Genomic DNA, 21605 nt, shown 5'->3' with positions numbered 1-21605 from the left:
CGCAGAGAGTGGGGGAGGGGAAACAGACTCCATGCTAAGCAGGAAGACTGATGCGGGGCTCGATCCCAGGACCCTGAGACCATGACCTGAGCCGAAGGCAGAGGCCCCAACCCACTGAGCCACCCAGGCACCCCAGCAGAAATATATTTTAAGTAACTTCTCATTTCCTTTACAGCAAATGAAATGATCTAGTTTTTCTTTCTACAAGCTGATGATAAAGAATTTCAAATTTGGAGAAGCAGAAATGTGTACAACTTAGGTATTTCTATTATAAATTGCTCTACCTTTTATTATTTTTTAATTAAGCTTTTATTTTAATTCTAGTGTAGGTAACAGTGTTGCCTTACTTTCAGGTGTATAACAGAGCGATTCAACACTTCCAGACATCTGCCAGGGCTCATCACAGTAAGTATACTCCTTAATCCCCATCACCTGTGTCACCCATCCCTTCCACCCCATCCGCTCTGTTTTTTAAATTTAAAAAATTTTTATTTTTTCAAGACTTTATTCTTTTGACAGAAAGAGATACAGTGAGAGAGAAAACACAAGCATGGGGAATTGGAGAGGGAGAAGCAGGCTTCCCCCAGAGGAGGGAGCCCAACGTGGGGCTCGATCCCAGGACCGAAGGCAGACGCCCAATGACTGAGGCCCCCCCCCCGGCTGCTCCCAATCTGCTTTTTTAAATTAAGCTCCTGGTTATCGGAGTTGTTGCATATAGCTAGAAAAATTTTCTGTACCCGTCCGGATATTCACAAAAAGCTTTGTAAAAACAGGAAGTACTATGTGTCAAAGAATAGGAGTTAACGAATACACTAGAATATGTTTTATGTACACAATGAAGAAACGTTCCTAAATTTTGCAGCAAGGGTTTTCATGGAAAACTGAAATCTAACTAGGAAACCCTTAATTACAAATGAGTGTGAAGATTAATATCAGCTTGTTTCAAGAGCGAAGTTTTGACAGGGGAAGCCTAAGGATTCTTGGAGATGTCCAGGCCGTGCCACCTACCGCTCAATGAGGCTTGAGTTACATGAAACAGCCTCACTCGTTACCTGAAACCTGTGACAAACATGCAGTGTGAAACCGAGGGCCAGGGAGCAATAAATTTTAGCAAAGAGAAAGAGAGATGACTTTCTAGCAGTACATGTAGTCAAGTGCCTGAGAGAACACAGAGAAGCCAGAAGCAGCATTCAGAAGTCACCATACCCACTGCAGTGCATGTACACAGACCTTATCATTGATCTTAGTAACTAACCAGGGTAACCACAGTAGCTAATTCTCTTGGGCTAACAGTTACCTGCTGGAGTGTAGTATATGCTGAATTAAAAATTTTAACACATCTTATAAATGTTTCGACTCATTTATTGGTATCTGTCCTGTGGTCCAGCACCCCTGGGTGCATTTTCAGGTTTGTATTGTGACATGACTCAAAACTACACTTAACCGTCTTGCTAAGTGTGTTTAACAAGGGAGCAGTTGCCCTCAACCTTGTTTGCTAGAAGTCAAAAGAGTCCTCCACCCAGCAAAGACAAAAGCATAACTACACCGAATGCAGGAGCACATGGAATGCAGGAGCACACGGAATGCAGGGAAGTGTCGCCATACCTGATACTGAGTTGTCCGTGGTCGTCATCCATCTCGGAAGGGGCCACAGTCAGATGGTGAATGACAGACTGTACGCCGGACGGACTATGGCTTACAGCCAAGAAAACGTCTTCTTGAATCCAGGTGAGAAGGCTGAGCTTCAGAGGGTTTCCTTCTTGATCTTCACCCTTCTCAAACTGAATTCTGTTTTAAATATTGAAGAATATCTAAATGAACTTAGTGATAATATGAATAAAGCTCTAATATCACTGAGATTTTCCTAAACGATTTTTAGATTTAGATTTTCCTAAAATGATTTTCCTAAACGAAGAATGAACCACCATGTACAGAGTCAATTCCTAATTATTTAGAGGGACAAAACCTGCAGTAATGCCAGAATGTTTTTCTTTTTTTTTAAATTTATTTGACAGACAGAGATCACAAGTAGACAGAGAAGCAGGCAGAGAGAGAGGAGAGAAGCAGGCTCCCCGCTGAGCAGAGAGCCCAATGTGGGGCTCGATCCCAGGACCCTGGGATCATGACCTGAGCCGAAGGCAGAGGGTTTAACCTGCTGAGCCACCCAGGTGCCCCCAGAATGTTTTTCTATTTATTTTCGTTTCCTATGTTCTGAGATCTTCAGGTTTGAAGAGAACACCTCAAGAAACTGACTACACAAGAAAATCACTTGCCCCAGGCCTTACGTAACAAACCCCAGAGGTTTTCCACTGTCGCCACTTACCAGCATTCAAACCAGGCTCCAGCAGATGTGTAGGTCTCAGCAGAGTGGGCTATTTTTAAGCATCTCATGTCATAATGACTAATTAGCTTCAGAAACGGATCTCTGGCCTCTAATACCTGCCTCCTGTAGCGTTAATATCTCAGGGGACAGCAGATTTTTGCCAACTCAGGGGAACCCCTAATGTCTACTTCTCCAGCCTTTAAGCCTAAGTGACAAATCCTCAGCATGCACTAAAGAAGCTGGGTCACTACCCTGATCTTCCTACTCAATCAGCTCTCCCTGGTCTCAGTCCCTCCACTGCGTTCCTTCCCACATAGGGGCATTCCCATCTCTGGTTCCCTCCATCATGGCCAGTGCTCCCAGGGCATTTCTGCCAGTCCTAAACTCATCTTTTCTTCAAAGATCAAGATAAGTATTCATGTCCTTCACGAAATCTCCTAAATGACCAGGAACTATCCTCTCAATTTTTTAAAAATCAAATTATATTCTAAATTGCCTTACACTTCCTAGTTTGCCTTAAGTCTGTCCTCTAGTGGGTTCAGTTCTGTGGAATGAAATAACCCACATAAATGTTCTTTGAAAACGACTAAGCATTATACAGACAGCCCCCAAATCACAGGTTGAAAATTTATACACATTCATTACCCATACTGCATATATTTAAGAAACATATTACTTATGAAATTCAGTTAGTTTATTGTCCCTATTAATTTATAAATAAATTAATTTATTTACAGTGATTACAAACATAGGCTTATCAAGTAGAATTAAGTCTTGGATTCTCACAGAAGTTGTATTATAATTAACAATTAGCTTCAGGGTCATTTTACAATACTTACAGTGCACCGGAGGTACTCATTTATACCTAACCATTTATAATACTGTTTTAATGAGAAAATGCAGTCTGATTTCCAACCTGGGAAACTCAACATGCAGCAACCCAAAGTTCTGGAGTGTGGGAAGACCGAATTCGGTCAACCTTACGTGAACAACGCAGACCACCTCATGTACATAAGTCAATGCGGCTTGTTACCATCCTCATCTCCGCCTTTCCCACACAGAGAACCAAGGGCTACTGGAAAAAATGGGTTCTAAGCCAGCTACCATCTTGGCTCCATTGCCACCCATCAGCACGTGGCATTCAAATCTATAGATAACTGACTTCCCCATCTACAGATAACTGACTTCCCCAGCTGACTCAAACACCAGGACCCAGGCATTGTATCTACTTCTTGTTCCACTCAGCAACAGGCGTGGAATAGTAACAGCTACTCCCAGAGGTCCAAATTAATTGCAAACAACCTACTTGTATCTCTTTTCCAGATGAGGTGTTCTAAGAGAAACTTTAAATCCATTTCCACCCACAGCTCCCAGCTTCACTGTAGAATCCACACTTGGACTATCACCTAAAACACAAGAACAGTTACTATCACAGTAAACTACACACATTTTCCCTGATGCTAAAAGTATTGAATTCTGCATTTAATAGGTTCTAGAAGGTAATCCACTTTAGATATAGAGAGATCAGAAACAACCACATCACAACCTCTTTCTTAAATCTCTGTCTGCCTTTCAGACTGAAAATTCAGGACCATTTGAAAACAAGGCTGTCAGTATCATGTGCCAGTATAATTTACAACATAATCATAGAACTCAAAATAAAAACACCTTTCCACTTCTCCTGGACATCAGGAAAGCAACTAGCAACTGACAGAAATGGGATGGTGGAAGGACAACTGGATTAAAAGCTACAACACGTAAGCCGAGATCCTTGTCCGTTCTTGTTCGAGCAAAGTGCAAACACCCTGGCATTCTCTTCCCTCCTCTATGTAACAGAAAAACACCAGCTCTGATGCTGCTCCTAGGAAGGCTGTGAGATCAACTAGAAATATGTGCAAAGGCAATGAGAACCGTAAACCATGTTAAAGACACATAAGATACTATGCTACTTCCAGGGTGAATGTTATTCTTAAATCATTGACTCTTTAAGTTCAACAAACAAAAGGAAGTGCTCTTATAAACCAGAGTGGGGTTAGCCTCCCCCACCCACCAAAAATCCCACAAGTCAATTATATATCAATTATATATCAATATCAATTATATATCAATCAATTATATACCACCATATATATTATCATAATAATGATATTAATTACAAACGTCAAAGTTTTTAGAAACACTGGAGCTAAGGCAACACCACACTGTAATTTGATTTTGTGCAAGAGGGACTTGGCTCAGAACGTCTTAGTAACAATTTCTGAACATACCACATTTATAAACAGAAATCTGGTTACTGGCGTCCAGGACTGCAAGGTCGTTACTCTTCTGGGGGTGTGCAGAGAACACGACCTGATTCACAGGGTGTGGGAGCAGCAGTTGGTATGTGCACATGGGAGGTGGAACCACACTCTGTCGGAAGACTGTCACCAATACCCTGTCTGTGTATGAGAGGAGAGATTAGATACATGGATGTTTAATTTGTAAAATGGAGCATGTGACAGCACAGTACCACTAAGAATGGGGGTAGAAAACATACAGCAATTCCTAAAAATCTTTGCTTTTTTTTTTTAATATAAATAAGCTTAAACACAATATACAGGGAAAATTATGTATCAGGGCTCTGTATCTGACTACTGTCACCTCCAGTCCAGTTGGACTCCTCTGGAGTTGGAGTCCAACTCTTATGAAAAAGGGGAAGAAGGCCAGGGTTCCAGCTTGAAACTGAGGCCAGAAACCAAGCCAGACTGAACCAAGGATACGATTCTCTTGAAAATCGTTAAACGACTCCCTATGTATGTTTTTAGTAATAAGACATATCTGATTAAACCCTCTGGACAAAACACAGAATTATAAAATCTATATTAGGACTACTACACAGAACAAAATTAGCACACCCAGGCACATTACAATCTTAGAAACAAAGTTTTTCTTTATGTTAGCAGCAGTAAGTAAACTGTCTTTTCAGGTGAAATTGCCCCAATTTCCTCCCCCTCATCAAACAAAATCCTCACACTAGACAGTTGTCTGTGACTTGAACATACTGTACAGATTATATAGTTAATAAGTATTATGTCAAAAAGCAACCCAAATCGGGAGGTGCAAGGGTCAATGTAAATCTGTGTCAGGGCACAAAGGTAAGGCCAGCACACCCAATGTCACAGGACCACTGCTGTCTTTCTCCACACCTGGGGTCAAATTTTCAATGTCTTCAAAGAGCAGACAAGTAAATTCGTGAAGACTACAGATGGGGGTGGGCAGCAGCAGGGGTGACGAAGGACTATGGTTCTCAGAAGAGTACATGCCCCCTCTAAGGGCATCCCTATTCAATCAAAACAAAACCCGAAGTAAAAATAAACCAAACCACCAAAGCACCACACACATCAAAATTCCCCAATTTTAGTCAAACCACCACATCTGCAGGCACAGGCTCAAGGACACACTTCCCAGCTCCTTACTTCCATCAATGACAGCGACATTTGCCATGTCACTAGAATTGTCTCCCGAGCTCCGGTCAGTCGTCCAGTGCCAGTCGTAGCAGAGGTAACGCCAGCCCTGACACAGAACGTGCAGCCGGGACGGGGTCACCGGGTCCCACATCAGAGACACGAGCTTGCTCTTCCCGCAGGTGCTGAAGGGCAGACTCTGCTTGAGATACCAGTGATAGTTCCCCACAGTCCAGAGCTGCACTGCAACGGGAAACGCAAGGACGGCCATCAAATGTCAGACAACCAGACTTCCCATCACCTCCCGGACAGGGGATGGGGGATATTGTTTCTTTTTCAAATGACCCCTCCTGCTCAGCATCTTCATCCAAATAATACTGTCAACAATAAAAGTCAAGAAGTAGTTTTCCATGGGGATGAACGAAGGCCAGAAGCACATATGTTCAGGTTATCTCTACTTTCAAACTTTAGGATCACGAGGACAGAAAGTTACTAGGATGACAGTGCTTTAGTGAGTTGGTTTTTTTTTTTTTTTTTAAAGATTTTATTTATTTATTTGACAGACAGAGATCACAAGTAGGCAGAGAGGCAGGCAGAGAGAGAGAGAGAGAGAGAGAGAGAGAGAGAAGCAGGCTTCCTGCGGAGCAGGGAGCCCGATGCAGGGCTCGATCCCAGGACCCTGAGATCATGACCCGAGCCAAAGGCAGCAGCCCAAACCACTGAGCCACCCAGGCGCCCCGTGAGTTGTTTTTTCATACAGATTTATACAGAAGAAAATCAGGCAAGTAGATTAAAAGTATTAAAACACTCAATCTGAGAGCTCGAGTTTAGTATCTCTCTGCTGTATTAGGCTGATTCTTTTCCCCCAGGTGCTTTCCCTACAGTTATGCCCCAGGTGATCTGTTATTAAGCATGACTCAGCTCTCAGAGAATAATCACTACTTATCCTTTATCAGCAGCTGTCCCTTCCAACATCTTTTAAAAGAGTAAGACCTAATGCTGGGGTAGGGAGGAGATGGGAGAGATACTGGTCAAAGAGCACAAACTCTTGAGTTCAAGTTCCGGGATGCTGATGAACAGCACGCTGACTACAGGTAACAGCCTGTACGGTACACCTGAAAGCTGCTGTGAGACTACGTCTTAAATATTCTCACCATGTTAACCAAACTGGGAATTACGTGAAGTGAAGGATGTTAACCAACTTCACTGTGGTAAACACGTCGCAACATATACATGTATCACATCGTCCCAGTGTGCATCTTAAGCTTACACAGTACTGGGGCTCAATAAAGCTGGGGGGAAAAGACCTAATCATGTCGAAACCAATCTTTAAACACTTCTACCAAGCTGTAAGTTGCTGTTAGACCATATACTCCTGTTCTGTGAGGACAAAGGGGCTGTTCCTATGCCACACTTTTATCCCGAACATACCACACTGCCAGCCCCTGCCACCCGGCCTAATCAGTGGTCCGCAACTCTGGCTGCATGTTATCACTAACTTGGGAGCTTTTTTATTTTTTTAATTAAGCATTGACGAATAGTCCCCATTCTAACACACTGAATCCAACTCTGAGATGAGGCCTGGATGGCATTTTCTTCCTAAAGGTACAGCCAGCATTGAGAAGGGCTGTGCCATGAATGAATAAATCACTTCTAGACAACATCTCAGTTCTAATGACTAAAAAGTTTGAAAGCCACTTAAAGAATAAGCAACTAAAAAGATTTATGAACAAAAATATTCAGTGTGTTGCTGTTGACAGGAAAAATTACAAAACTTCAAGTGCCTAACAGCATGAGATTTAATAAGATGTGGCACAAATGAGTATTACAGCAATTTTTTTTTTTTTTTTTAAAGATTTTATTTATTTATTTGACAGAGAGATCACAAGTAGGCAGAGAGGCAGGCAGAGAGAGAGGAGGAAACAGGCTCCCTGCAGTAGAGAGCCTGATGCGGGGCTCGATCCCAGGACCCTGGGATCATGACCTGAGCCGAAGGCAGAGGCTTAACCCACTGAGCCACCCAGGCGCCCCGAGTATTACAGCAATTTAAAGTGATGCCCATGGGTACTTGAAATGGAAACGTTTGTGACATTATAAATCTACATGTATCATATACATAACTGAGATCAGAGCTATATTGTTTCATACACATAAAATCTGGAAGACAAGAAAATTTTAATAGTGCTCATTACTGAGCAATAGAATTATGGAGAAACTTGTTTCTTCTCATCCTTACTTTCTGATACTTTCATATACTACACAGACACTGAAAAATACTTATCTACAATCTGATCTACAATAAAAAGGTAGAGAGACGGTTCTTTCTTGTAGCTAATGCCATTTCTCTTTCACTGCTACAGCTTTTCCAGCACTTCACCTTCCTGCAGCAACACCATCCATGCAGAGGAAGCACTGATGGCTTGTGACAGTTGGTTTCATTTGTCGACTTGGCTAGGCTATGATGCCCAGCTATTTAAACAAACACTAGTCAAGATAGTGCTGGAAGGTTATTTGGTAGATGTGATTACCTTTCACAATCAACTTTAAACACAAAAGAGTATCCCTCAGAACGTGGGTCTCATAGAAAGTTTATGGTCTTAAGAGCAAAAACTGAGGTTTCCCAGAAAAGGAATTCCTCAAGACTGTATCACAGAACCTGCCTGAGCTCCAGACCATAAGTCAGTCCTTACAGACTTAAGAGTCAAGACGGCAACATCAACTCTTCACTGAATTTCCAACCTGCCAGCCTGCCCTGAGTCTATTTGTCTAGAGAACCCTGACTGATACGTGACTAAGATCGATAAACAATCAAAACTAAACAACTCCCTCATTTCCACCTATCTATCCCCTCAGTTACCTCTGATTCTACTACAGGACAAAGGGCAAGGGAGAAAAGCAACTCCACAGCCTACTACTTTCAACCACATTTTATGCAGTGCAAGGCTCAGATACTAGCGCTGTCTCACCATAGGTTTGTAGCGTGCACTTTTCTTCCCTCTGAAGGTCTTCCAGCCAAACTGCAAGCACAGTGGAATCTGCATTCCAGAGCAGGCCATTTACCTAGTAGGAAAAAAAAAGACGTGTCGCTGGCTTTTAACTATGTATATATTTCAAAATCCTTATCAGAGCTGAATTCCCTGCTCTCACAAGCCAAATAATCCTACTACTTGAGCTGATGCCAGACTATAAATTATGAATTTAATAAAGCAAATCTAGGTAATATGTCATTATGTGTAGGAGATGTTAAAAAAATGCAATATTCTTAAAAATTTAAGACTTAGCCAAATGCAAGTTGACATTTTTAGACAGCAAGTTGGCATTTTTAGACATTTTTAGAAATCTGAACATGAACTAGGAATTAATAGTAAGGAATTATTACTAATATTGTAAGGTGTGATAATGGACCTACCTGCTAGAAATGAATATTAAAGATACAATTTCTAAAATTAAAACCCCAGGAAATAAAAACGTGTGCGTTTAGGTTAGAAAGCAGTGACTGCGTGAAAATGCTACAAAACGTTGGCATCTTTTGAAAGTGAGTACAAAGGACATGGGCGTTCATTAAATTCTTCTCTCAACTTTAACTTCAATTTTTAATTTACTTGCAACATAATTTTAGATATTTATGTTCATATAATTAAAGCTCACCATTTGGTGTTTCTGTGACCCTAATGGGACACAAGTCATTTAAGGTTTAAATGTTATTAATGAAAAGTACCTACCACTGGAAGCACCATGCTTTTGTTCAAATATGAGATTTTCTATTTCTATCTGTGTTTTACCTAGGGTACAAAAGAATGCCATTTCTTCTTTGTCAAAAGTCCTTAAAAAAAAAACTCTCTTTCAAAAAAGATTCAATTATAAGAAACCACTATTTTTATCGCTGTCTACTCTGGAGCTTCTCTTTACACATCCATTCAGATAAAAGCCTCTATAGCTGTGGGAAGTCCTCTCAATTTGAAACAACTCAGGCACTTACCTTAACCTCATCTTTGAGGAAAGGAAGCGTAAAATGTCCATGAAGAAGGCCATTTTTCTCAAAGAACACAATATCCTGCTGATTGGGTTTCTCTTGGGTAGATGCAATCAAACTACCTGAGGGCCTTAAAGCAAACCCCGAGCGTTAGGACATCTGAAAGCACAGCCCGTGGGCTAAGAGCAAGAGGAAAGTCAGAGAAATGATTTTTCCAACAAAAAATTTCGACCCAAGGAAGGTTTAAACTGCACGTCTCTTGCCAAGCACTTCAGCCTGCCCAGAGGAGAGATGCCTCTTCCGAATCTGCACAAAGGTTCCATTTACCCACAAAGACTTATAAATTTAGACTGCACCCGTGTGACTTCTAAAAAGGAAAACAATAAATTTCTAAAACTACTCCAAATATAATGTCTTATAAAAACATAATGTAGCTCTCCTTCAAGCCTATGACTTCAGCGACTATTCCAGGCTCAGGTGCTTCATAAGAATTCTCAATCGACTTAAAATATCCCAATCACCTCATCTTGTTCATATTTGTCTCTACAGTTTTAATTTAAATCCCTCTCTTTGCTCCATCATTCAATCGTCATTCAAACACTGGTAGGAAACATGACATCTAAAACCCAGAGACCTAGGGGTTTGGCATGTAACAGATGCTACTGAAAAGGAAACATTTCTTCGGACTTTACTCAGGGCAGCTGCAGAGACCGGACAGGAGGTAAACTGAGCCTGAATCCAGCCTGCATTTTCCTCGGCAAGCAGAACCCTCCAGTGAAAGAGCTTGTGGGCTGTGCAGAGAAGAGACCCCCTTTTCCCAGTTTTCACCAGAGCTCCACTGCCCCATAGAGCTTTGTAGACTATGACTTCCCTTCTAAGCACCACTCTCTGCGATACACAGTGGCTTCATACAGGCCTGCCCTATAAGTTGTCAAATGTGCGGGCCTTGGAATGACATCTGTGAAGAAGCTCTGAATCCATTACTCAAATTGAATTCAAAATGAAGAAAAATGAAAACGAAAAAGATATGGGCTTATGGACAAATGAGAAGTTAATATCCTTCTGAGTTACTTTAACACCTGTACTCAACAGGTACCACTATCCCTACCAGTAGTTCCAAGATCCTCTCAGAGGAAGAAGTTAACAAAGTTTCTTCTCCAACTCACTTCCAAGCCAGAGCTGGTCCCAGTCCTGCCACAGGCTCACTGGTCGACTGCAAAGCAAATTCTCGGTTCCAAACTCTGACCTTCCGAGCTCCTGGGCAGCAGGCAGGGTCAAAATAAACAAACTTAGAATGTTGTCAAGTCAGAACTATTCAAACATCTCATTAATGAAAACCAAGTAGATTAATCTGGTTAAGAATTTATACCCAACAGGTAGGAGGCTGGACCAGATGACTTCAAAGAATTCCTCTAGTTCTTAGCTCTAAATGCATTTAATATCTAAAGCAGCACCTTGTATGTATAATTTTAGAAAGCAAAAGGAAGAGGGGCGCCTGGGTGTCTCAGTGGGTTGGGGCCTCTGCCTTTGGCTTGGGTTGCGCTCCCAAGGTCCTGGGATCAAGCTCCCGTGGGGCTCCCTGCTCAGCGGGGAGCCTGCTTCACCTCCCCAACACCTGCCTACTTATAATCTCTGTCAAATAAATAAATAAAATCTTTAAAGAAAAAAAGAAAGAAAGTGAAAGGAAAAATCCTCCTTGAACTTCATTAATTTTTTTTTCTTTAACTGCAATTTATTTCCATACCTGTCTCTGGGCAAACAACACTCACAGCAAAAAACTGGCCGTCACCACGCCACGTCACTTGTGGTCTATGGTCATCCCAGGGCAAAGCCGACTCGTACTAAAAAGGTGAAGGAGCACAAATGTTACTGGAGGACTTAAATGGCCCAGAATCAAACAAGCCCCAGGCTATTAAAGTTACATCTTTTACATGAGGTTTCAGCTATCTAGAAAACCAACTTCACAGAATCCTCAAGAAGCCTTCTAGAAGGTCTCTTAGGCCCAGAAATCATCAAGAAAAGAGAACAAAACAAAATCTGTCTTTAGGCATTTAAAAAAAAAAAAAAAAAAAAGTGGCCTCCAAGCACAGCAACATAGGAAAAGAGCTGCACATCTGGATATTAAATAAAATGAGCTCAGGAATCTGCCAGGTATCTAAGATAAGGAAATAAAATGTTTCATTTATCTAAATCTAAGAGGGTAGACTTCTGGTTCTTTGATGACTGTGTAAGCTTCACAATAGTACAGAGACGAGTTAAGAAGATGAGAGGAAGGCAGGCAGGGAAAACCTGAGGCAGTAAAACCAGTAGCAATGGGCGAAAACACAGAAGAACTCTATGTTCCACAGTATGGAAAGAAGAATGGTCTCAATCCTGCATCTCAATCCTAAAGGCCATGAAGAGAGAGACTCCCCATTCCAGTAACAGGGTGCAGCAGAATGGTACCAGTGCCACACTCTACACAGGAGGGAGTACACAGGCCATCGAATAAGACCTAATCTCAATGACATTGCCCTACAGCGGAGAACACAAACTCCTCTAGCGAAGGGTTAAGAGATGACAGATGAGAACTCATTATGGATGGACAATGTAAATGACAGGCAGTGTATTACTGATCCACCTGCCCCACGGAGCTCATGGAAACGTCTACACGTAACATAAATGATATGCTTCCATTTGCTCAGCCCAAATCTTGCGATCATTCTCAATTTTTCTCTCTCACCCCACATTTAACCCATTATCACTAACTCCTATAGTTCTACCTTCAAAAGGTATTCATAAAAAAGGAAAACAAAGAATTTCATCCAAAGGGAAAAAAAGTCATACAAAGTATCTAATATATATATGTAGGAAAAAAGTGTGAAAACACCCATGTAAATGATCAACAGCGAATGAAAGGCAGCAGCTCTTTCTGGAAAGGAAAGAAAGAGTAAGAGGAAAAGATACACAAAATGTTTCATTTCTATCTGTGATGATATATTTTTTAAACTGAGAATTGGTTATAATTAATCTCTATACAGAGAAGAAATTACAAAGCAACTTGGCAAGAAAAAAGGTCTTTCTAGAATGACTCTTTCCCTGAGGGCTCAAAACAGTTTCAGTTTTACTAAAGCACAAGAGCTCTGTCCATTATCAGCCTATAAGAGGACACCCAGAGTTTCTGGTAGATAGCAAAACTTCTCTATTTGTTCCAGTCAAGGCTCTGTATCCATAGAACCAATCTTACCATTTGCACCTGAAAGGCCGCTTGCCGGCCTTCCGATCCGTGGAACTGCGTCTCCTTCCTGCCCCATCCAACAGTGATAAACTTGCCTACGGAACAATGGACAGAGAACAGGCAAGACAACCAATAAGTTAAATGAAAAAAAGCAGTTTCACTGCTATTCTTTATTAAGTTAGTCATTGGAAATTATTTGAGTCCTCTCGGACCTCTCAATACATTGACCAGCACTCAATATTTGAAAAGCCAATATTCCATATTATACACAGCAATGATTTTTGAAGAATTTGAAATGGTCTTATTTGGGAAAGCACTTTACTGCCATCTTATATATTCTGAATTCCCTTGATAACAGTCAACAAATATGGGCAACATATTTTTTACTATGCAAGTAAAAAGAATGAAAATGAAGAATTTACAAGACACGTCCATAGATAAGAACATTAAACTCAAGACGAGAGTTGGGAATAAAATTCTGATTATAAGCATTCAATCAACTAAATGTATCCCATCTCCCTATCGGTGGTGGAAGGAACTTTAGATTACAGAGTTCACTCCTCACACAGACACAGACTGTGGAAGTGGCCAAAATTAGAACACAGGTTATTTGCCTTCTAGCCTGAGGTTCTCTTTAAATCGTAGTCTTTCTCTCGCATAAAATATGAAATCAGAGATGCTAAAATAATGCAGCCCCCTGCTCCTGGAGGAGAATCAGGCATCTACTGGCAACAGGTACTACCAAGATGTCTCTAAAAGCATCAGCCAGATCCAAAACCCAATACTTCCCTCCTGTCACTGCTTCTGATGAAGCAGGGCTATTTTTATAGTTTCTATATATTATGGGTCAGCATGACATTTCCTGTCTGCTTTGCATGGGCACATGTGAGTACTATAATACCTCAAAGTGTACCTTGCAACTGTCTATGAGCAATACCTACCCCAGTGCACACCCTTGTGCTTCTGAAACCTTCCAGAGATCTCTCTTCCAGAGAGATGTAAAGGACCAAGGAATGAAGCAAGACGACTGTCCCAATGGGAGTAGACAGTATGCGATGGGGTTATAGCAGGGATCAGCAAACTACAGCCTATGTCTACATTTACAAATAAAGTTTTAATGGGTCATGTGGGCAGCTCAGTTGGTTAAGCATCTGCTTTTGGCTTAGGTCACGATACTGGGGTCTTGAGATCGAGCCCCACACGGGGCTCCCTGCTCAGCGAGGAGTCTGCTTCTCCCTCTCCCTCTGCCACTCCCCCTGCTCGTGCGCATGCTCTATCAAATAAATAAAACTGCATCTAAAGAAAAACAACAAAGTTTTATTGGAACACAGAGGTGCTCATTCCTTTATGTGTTGTCTACAATTGCTTTCACACTACAATAGTAGAGGTGAGTAACCTCAAGAGAGGCTAAGTGGCCTGCGAAGCTGAAAATAACTCCTATCCAACCCTTCCCAGAACAAGTTTGTCGACCTCTAGGTTAGAGGAAAAATACCTACTCACAACTCCACAGACTGATTTTTTTTGTACTGACATATATATATCTAAGACCTAAGACTCTAACTTGGATACCTTCTCCCTTGACTTACACTCCTCTATTAGGCTTCTTCTGAAAAAGTTAGTGGGATTAGCCAGGCCCAGTGCACTTCCCCATCCAAAGATATGCTGGTTACTTCTATCATCAAAACAGATGCCCAGGAATTCCACCAGGGATCCTGGACTCTTCCAGTACCATACCTGCTCCTACCAATTTCACCTCCTCCCAAGACTGGGAGGTTCCCTCCCTGCCACTGACTCCCAATCCATGGGTCTGGCCTATCCTGAGCTCCAGCTCCTTGTATCTTCGTACTCCACATGGTGATCCCATTGGGCCCTTAAACAAAACCCAGAACAGAACTCACCACCTCTTGCTTAGAGCCCAGCACTTCCCTACCTTCCCTCTTAGTTGCTGCCATCTTTATTCCCATCACCTGACTTCTGACTAGAGTCCCACTAACTCTTTCTTCCTCACCTTACACACCCAAGCCCATTTATTTCACTTTTTAAACTGCTATTTCTCAAACTGGCTAGAATGGCAGGGGAACCATGCATACATAGTGCAAAGACATTTCTCAGATAATTCCAAAAATGTATGCCCCTTTCTGAGAACAAAATCTTTCCTGAATTCACTCCTCCTTTTAGCCCCACACCCAACTTATCTGGATTCCTGTACCTCTCCTATCTGATCACCCTTCCTCCAGCCTCTGCCCTCTCCACTAATCAACCAATCTTGCATCATCAAAACCTTTAATGGTTGATCATCTGTATATCCAAATTCCCTACCAAACTTAATCAAAATCTATCCTGTTTACTTCAAGCCACATTCATGTCCTGCCAGCAGCAATACAGAAGTACTCCCAGCTGCCTCAACAAGCCGTGACTCACTGAGGAAGCATATGTGCCTTGAAATGGACTAACCCATTGCTTAGACCATTCCTCTCCACCCTCAACTCTCACCAACCCAAAACGACTTCGGCCCGGCCAAGACTCAGTTCACTCCAGCCTGGTCTGGGAGGTCTTCCCTCCCCACTGCTCCCTCCCTCCCCTCATGCTACCCTAATACCTACACATCACGCTATTATGGGATTCCTCAAAGGAAGACCTGAATTATCCACAGCACCAAACACACTGCTGTGTTCATAGCACCTACTCAAAAATCATTTCTGAGTAAACTGTTTTTGAATGAATAAATGAGTAACAATTTTGTAAATGATTTCTCAGAGTTGGCAGAACAAGAAGGCATGAGGTCAGGAATCAACAAAAGTAAAATCACTTCTCCCCTCATCCCTTTCTCCAATCAGGCCATCTATCTGGTGTCCTCATGTTGGTCAGGGCTTCTTACATACGATAAACCCCTGCCCCCTTCTCCCCTTTCAATAGTACCACAGATTCAAGGCCCAAATCACCCCAGCTACATATAAGCAAGATAACAATCTGCTGGTTCCCAAGAAAATGTAGAGTCAGGTCTAATCAGCAAGAACTAAAAATCAGCCTTCTATCCAACTTCTCTTGTTTTTGCCCCAAAACTGTACCCCAGAAATGCTCTCTTTATTTTAGCTAGCACAGTTCCTTTCATTGAAGTCCCAGCCTAAGCCTGTCCTGAGCACTGGGCAACAACTATGCAGGCACCATTAAGCAGATTTCTGTTCCCCAGGTCACTGGCAAAGTGAACTCTCAGACTCAGAGAGGCACCAGCCTCTTACAGTCTGGAACAGGCTAAAGGAATGGGCTTCTCAGACATTTAACACACAAGGCCTCATGTTTCATAATTTGGGGGATTTACGATGTGGCTATTAATGTACAAGAAAATGGGGGCGGCTGGGTGGCTCAGTAGGTTAAGCCTCTGCCTTCGGCCCAGGTCATGATCCCAGGGTCCTGGGATGGAGCCCCGCATCGGGCTCTCTGCTCAGCAGGGAGCCTGCTTCCTCCTCTCTCTCTCTGCCTGCTTCTCTGCCTACTTGTAATCTCTGTCAAATAAAATAATAAATTAAAAAAATATTTTAAATAAAAAAATGTACAAGAAAATGATCAAACCTGAGAGGAACTTCAGATCACAAAATGTTTCGAACAAAGTTATACTCACTTTCACCAAAATCATCCTGGTGGATCTGCTGTTCCATGATTGGTTCAAAGTCTTTTGTCATCATAATTAGGGTCTGTTGACCTTGGATAGGCACAAACAAGAATGATTTTGTTTTCATGTAACAAATTCGGCATTTTGTAAGTAACTACAACACTGGAAGTTATAGAACTGGAGTGGAGGAGTTTAGAGTCAGAATAGGGAAGATATAATTCGTTCTAAATATTTTGACTCTCACTTGAAAAAAGAAAAAAAAGGGGCACCTGGATGGTTCAGTGGGTTAAAACCTCTGCCTTCGGCTCTGGTCATGATCCCAGGGTCCTGGGATCGAGCCCTGCATTGGGCTCTCTGCTTAGCAGGGAGCCTGCTTACGTTCCTCTCTCTGCCTGCCTCTCTGCCTACTTGTGGTCTCTGTCTGTCAAATAAATAAATAAAATCTTAAAAAAAAAAAAAAAAAAGAAAGAAAGAAAAAAGAAAAAAAAAATCTTTGACCAGCTAAGTTAGTTGGTGCTTATTCTCAGCCATTTTTGTATGGAGAGCTAAAATAAAAGTCTACCTAGGCTTCCTCTATTAACTTCAACACTTCACCAAGGTATCTCTTCCAACACACACCTCATCAGAGGGGTCCCAGCTTACAGAAACTCATCTGGAATGAAAAGCCTTAAAGGAAAAACAGTAATTTTTAAGAGCTCATGAGAGCTCCTAAAAGAGCTGTAAAAGCAGTCTTTAGAATAGGTTTATAGCGACTCTTCCTCTTGGGCAGGTTAAACATTGTTAACATTTTTAGCTACAACTGTGGAGCTTGTAGATTCTCCAACTTCTACAGCTTTGTTTCCCATTTCCAAAAACTGAAAAAGTAATATGAAATAACTTCTTAAAACAATGTATTAAGAGGTGAAACTTAAGTCAAAAAGAACACATTCTCTCTAGATTACAATGCTGGTATCACTGTTCCAAGTTTTTTTTAATAAACCCTGCAAAACATAAGCCTCTAAGATATTAGGAGTCATGTTTTATAAAAGTCACAGTGAGAGACAGTGACAAGCCTACCTGTAGCAAGAAGCACCAGCTCTTGGTCAGGACTCCAACTCATGACAGAGATACCACTGGCCACACTCCCAACACATTCCAGCTGCATCAGCAGACAAAAGAGAGTTTTTGAAATATAGCCAAAGCCATGCCAACAACTTTTTGTAAAGAAATACATCACAGAAAGGCTCTAATTTGCAAAATGCTTAAATGTAATACTTAAGCATTAGCTCCAGTTTTTTTAAGCTTCTACAGAAAACACACAACTTGTGTGAGGATGCGCAAGAGTTCCTCCTCACTGGACTGCTCCACTTACCTGGCACGTGCTGAGATTGCAGAGTATGACATCTCCGGAGGCTGTGGCCACGCACACAGACTCCTGATCCAGCAAGTCCTGAACACCAACAATGCAGCCACTTCCATCGTCTGGAAGAAAGCCTTCAGCCACTAAAGAAATTTCATTTTTCACCTTTCACCAAAACGAATACATAAGTAAATTAGGCCAGTCTATTTGCAAGAACACTTTCAAAAAAAATTAATGCTTCCTTCCTAATATAAAAGCTTTCAATTTTTTTCTAGATTAAAATCCAAACTTTCATTTCAGAAATAGCGCAACACTACTATCTTTAATAAAAAAAAAAAAAAAATAGCTAATCAGACCTTTTTGCTAAGTAAGCACTAAACAAAAGCAAGAAGCATGGTCTCAAAAAAAAAAAAAAAAAAAAAAAAAAGCCCAATAAAACATGAAGATGGAATTGGGAGGGAGATAAAACATAAGTGACTCTTAATCTCACAAAACAAACTGAGGGTTGCTGGGGAGAGAGGGGTTGGAAGAAGGGGGTGGGATTATGGACACTGGGGAGGGTATGTGCTTTGGTGAGTGCTGTGAAGTGTGTAAACCTGGTGATTCACAGACCTGTACCCCTGGGGATAAAAATATATGTTTATAAAAAATAAAAAATTAAAAAAACAAAAAAACCATGAAGTTAAAAACTATAGTTTTCTGGGGCACCTGGGTGGCTCAGTGGGTTAAAGTCTCTGCCTTCGGCTCAGGTCATGGTCTCAGGGTCCTGGGATCGAGCCCCAAATCGGGCTCTCTGCTCAGCGGGGAGCCTGCTTCCTCCTCTCTCTCTGCCTGCCTCTCTGACTATTTGTGATCTCTATCAAATAAATTTTAAAAATCTTTTAAAAACACCCAAAAAACTACGGTTTTCTAAAATTTCTGTAGTATGGGATAAAAGAATTAAGGATGTAATCACCTAAAATACATTAGTAGCAAAATATATAATTAAAGGAAGATCTCAGCATCAACTCAAAGATTTTTTAAGTATGTCTATAGATATATACACACATGTACATATATATGCATACATGTAAATGTAGGTATATACACACACATATGTACATACACTATACACTCAGAATCCAGCAGTGAAGATTCTGATTTAGTTGGCACAGGATGGAAGGTGAAACACAATTTTAAAAATTTCTACAATTTTCATCAATCGGAGAAAGGCAACTATCATATGATCTTCCTGATATGAGAAAGTGGAGATGCAACATGGGGGGTTAAGAGGGTAGGAGAAGAATGAATGAAACAAGATGGGATTGGGAGGGAGACAAACCATAAGTGACTCTTAATCTCACAAAACAAACTGAGGGTTGCTGGGGGGAGGGGGTTTGGGAGAGGGGGGTGGGATTATGGACACTGGGGAGTGTATGTGCTATGGTGAGTGCTGTGAAGTGTGTAAACCTAGCGATTCACAGACGTGTACCCCTGGGGATAAAAATATATTATATGTTTATAAAAAATAAAAAATAAAAAAATAAAAATAAATTCAAAAGAAGAGCAGAACCTAAAAGCAAGAACAGAACCTAAAGGCAAGCCAATGTTCAATACAATGTTCAATACAAAAAAAAAAAAAAAAAGACAAGCCAATGGTCAATACAAAACGAACAAATTTTTAGTACTTATTGTAATCAATTTCATTTACCTAGTGATGCTTTAACTATATACTTGTGCAATATTCTGAAGTCAAGTCAATATTTTTGATAAATAATACTTGGTAAGGTTAAATCAGTCAATATCGTACTATGAACATTTTCTTGATTTTTTCATTTTTGTTTTTGTTTTAGTATATACTGAAAAGAATCCTAAACATAATGGTCAGAGACTGGAATTCAAGAATGTATCAGGCATCTTCCAACTGTGTAAATTTGGCTATCACTTAACATCTCTGAATCTCTCAATGTTGAGCAAGTACAAAACTTTGTTGTTACACATTCACACTTCTTCACAGGATTACTGTGATGGACTGGTATCATTTTGGAACTTTGTGTAAAATTGTATAAAGAGAATTGTATTAGTTTGGTGATCTGGAATCTTTGGTTTTGGCACAGGCACCTGTAATTGCTAATGGCAAACCATAGTAAAAATAAAATTTTTAAAAAGTTTTAAAATAATAAAGGAATAGAAAACAAAACAAAACAAAAAACCTCTACAATTTTCATTTGCTCTCCCTGTTGAGATTCACTGTTACTTACATGATGGAAAAGTAAAAAGCAGGGCACCCAAACAAAATACAAACTCAGGATCTTGTCAACTTACATTTCAAACAGAAGCAGAGTTAAGGGTAGGTTACTATTTAAGTAATATCTAATATGACACCAATATAAAGCAAAGGGAATGTTCGTTTAGGAGAATATGAATTCAGTAAGATTTAAACTAAAGACTATCTAGGGGAAGGTTTGGAAAAAATTAAGTTGAGGGTCCTGCAAGCGTTAGCATTCTCCATCACTAACTTACTTCTCTTGTGACAGGGTCTACTTCTATCAGTCCAATGTCTGAGCCAATGAGCACCATCCTCTGTTCAGTTCGGAGAGAGAAGCACTGAGGTTTCCCCGGAGCCTGAATATCCCTGAACTCCAGGGTCCGAAATAACTTTAGATTTCTCATGATGAAGCAATTCCTGAAAGAAAAGAACAAATACCTCTTGATGAAGGATTACTGAGAGAAAGGAAAAGCTTACTAGTGATAGATGACACTCAGAGAAGCAAAATGGTTCAGGGGCAGGGATGTGGTAGTAAGAATAGCCAAGGAAAAAAAGAAACAGACCTAATCTGAACCCACAAAGGGATACGTGCTAGCAACCTCACCAACTCAGGGTGTTCATCTATGCTCTACAAACTGAGGCTCTGAAATCTACTTTACGTTCCTACTTTATGGGAGAGGAAAGATCCTCAACTTCACAATTTTTTCTTCAAAAAGATTTAACATCAGTTATTTCTCAGCAAAGTTGAAAAGATCCAATAAATAGGAAAACATTTCATTTTTGCATGTAAAAATATCTTTATAACCTGATTTATAAATCATAATATATATGTATACATACATATATGTATGTATACTGTCAGTTAAAGAAAATCTAGAATAAAATGGCTTTAATATCACCAAATAAATTCATAAACTGGCTTTATATGTTCATTTAAAATATAATGCTGAGGGGCGCCTGGGTGGCTCAGTGGGTTAAAGCCTCTGCCTTTGGCTCAGGTCATGATCCCAGGGTCCTGGGATCGAGCCCTGCATCGGGCTCGCTCAGCTGGGAGCCTGCTCCCTTCTCTCTCTCTGCCTGCTTTTGATCTCTATCTGTCAAATGAATAAATACGATCTTTTTAAAAAAGAAAATTAAATAAAAAATAATGCTGAAATTAAAGATAGAAATAAAAGTATTTATTATTCTCAGGGAGAAAATAAAGACACTATGAAATTATAGCAGTTTACTTCAAAATGACGACCAACATCTAAAGAGCCTGATGACTTGATAAAACTACTTCACATAATTCTGCTTTCCTGGCCTAGTTTTTGCCAGTATAATAGAAAAGGTGAAAAAGGATGATAAATAGGAAACCTACTTTGGTCTGGCCAAATCAGACTTGCTTTAATGCACAATGTTAGCTAAGAGGAAAAAAAAAATTAATGTTAACACGCTGGGTATTTGCACTCA

General features: G+C 40.7%; 1 protein-coding gene across 3 annotated transcripts in view; it reads right to left on the bottom strand.

Moving 5' to 3' along the window:
• Positions 1 to 21605, bottom strand: part of ELP1 (elongator acetyltransferase complex subunit 1) — a 60064-nt gene that overhangs the window by 35669 nt on the left and 2790 nt on the right. For 2 of the 3 annotated variants that reach the window (XM_059141683.1, XM_059141682.1), the window contains exons 2-14: positions 20408 to 20570; positions 17918 to 18070; positions 17623 to 17704; positions 16576 to 16656; positions 12966 to 13051; positions 11484 to 11580; positions 10906 to 10996; positions 9746 to 9869; positions 8733 to 8826; positions 5779 to 6009; positions 4591 to 4761; positions 3630 to 3729; positions 1606 to 1788 (exon numbers count right to left, since the gene is read on the bottom strand). In XM_059141683.1, coding sequence (XP_058997666.1) covers positions 1606 to 1788; positions 3630 to 3729; positions 4591 to 4761; positions 5779 to 6009; positions 8733 to 8826; positions 9746 to 9869; positions 10906 to 10996; positions 11484 to 11580; positions 12966 to 13051; positions 16576 to 16656; positions 17623 to 17704; positions 17918 to 18070; positions 20408 to 20557 — 1643 coding nt within the window. In that variant the 5' untranslated portion in view covers positions 20558 to 20570. Of the gene's footprint in view, positions 1 to 1605; positions 1789 to 3629; positions 3730 to 4590; positions 4762 to 5778; positions 6010 to 8732; positions 8827 to 9745; positions 9870 to 10905; positions 10997 to 11483; positions 11581 to 12965; positions 13052 to 16575; positions 16657 to 17622; positions 17705 to 17917; positions 18071 to 20407; positions 20571 to 21513; positions 21534 to 21605 lie in introns of those variants that run through there. The other variant, XM_059141681.1, reaches the window with a different exon arrangement.

Source organism: Mustela lutreola, chromosome 12 (assembly GCF_030435805.1).
Source record: "Mustela lutreola isolate mMusLut2 chromosome 12, mMusLut2.pri, whole genome shotgun sequence".
NCBI classification, from domain to species: domain Eukaryota; kingdom Metazoa; phylum Chordata; class Mammalia; order Carnivora; family Mustelidae; genus Mustela; species Mustela lutreola.
The sequence above is the reverse complement of the archived record's forward strand: the minus strand, read 5'-3'. Positions and strand labels throughout refer to the sequence as shown.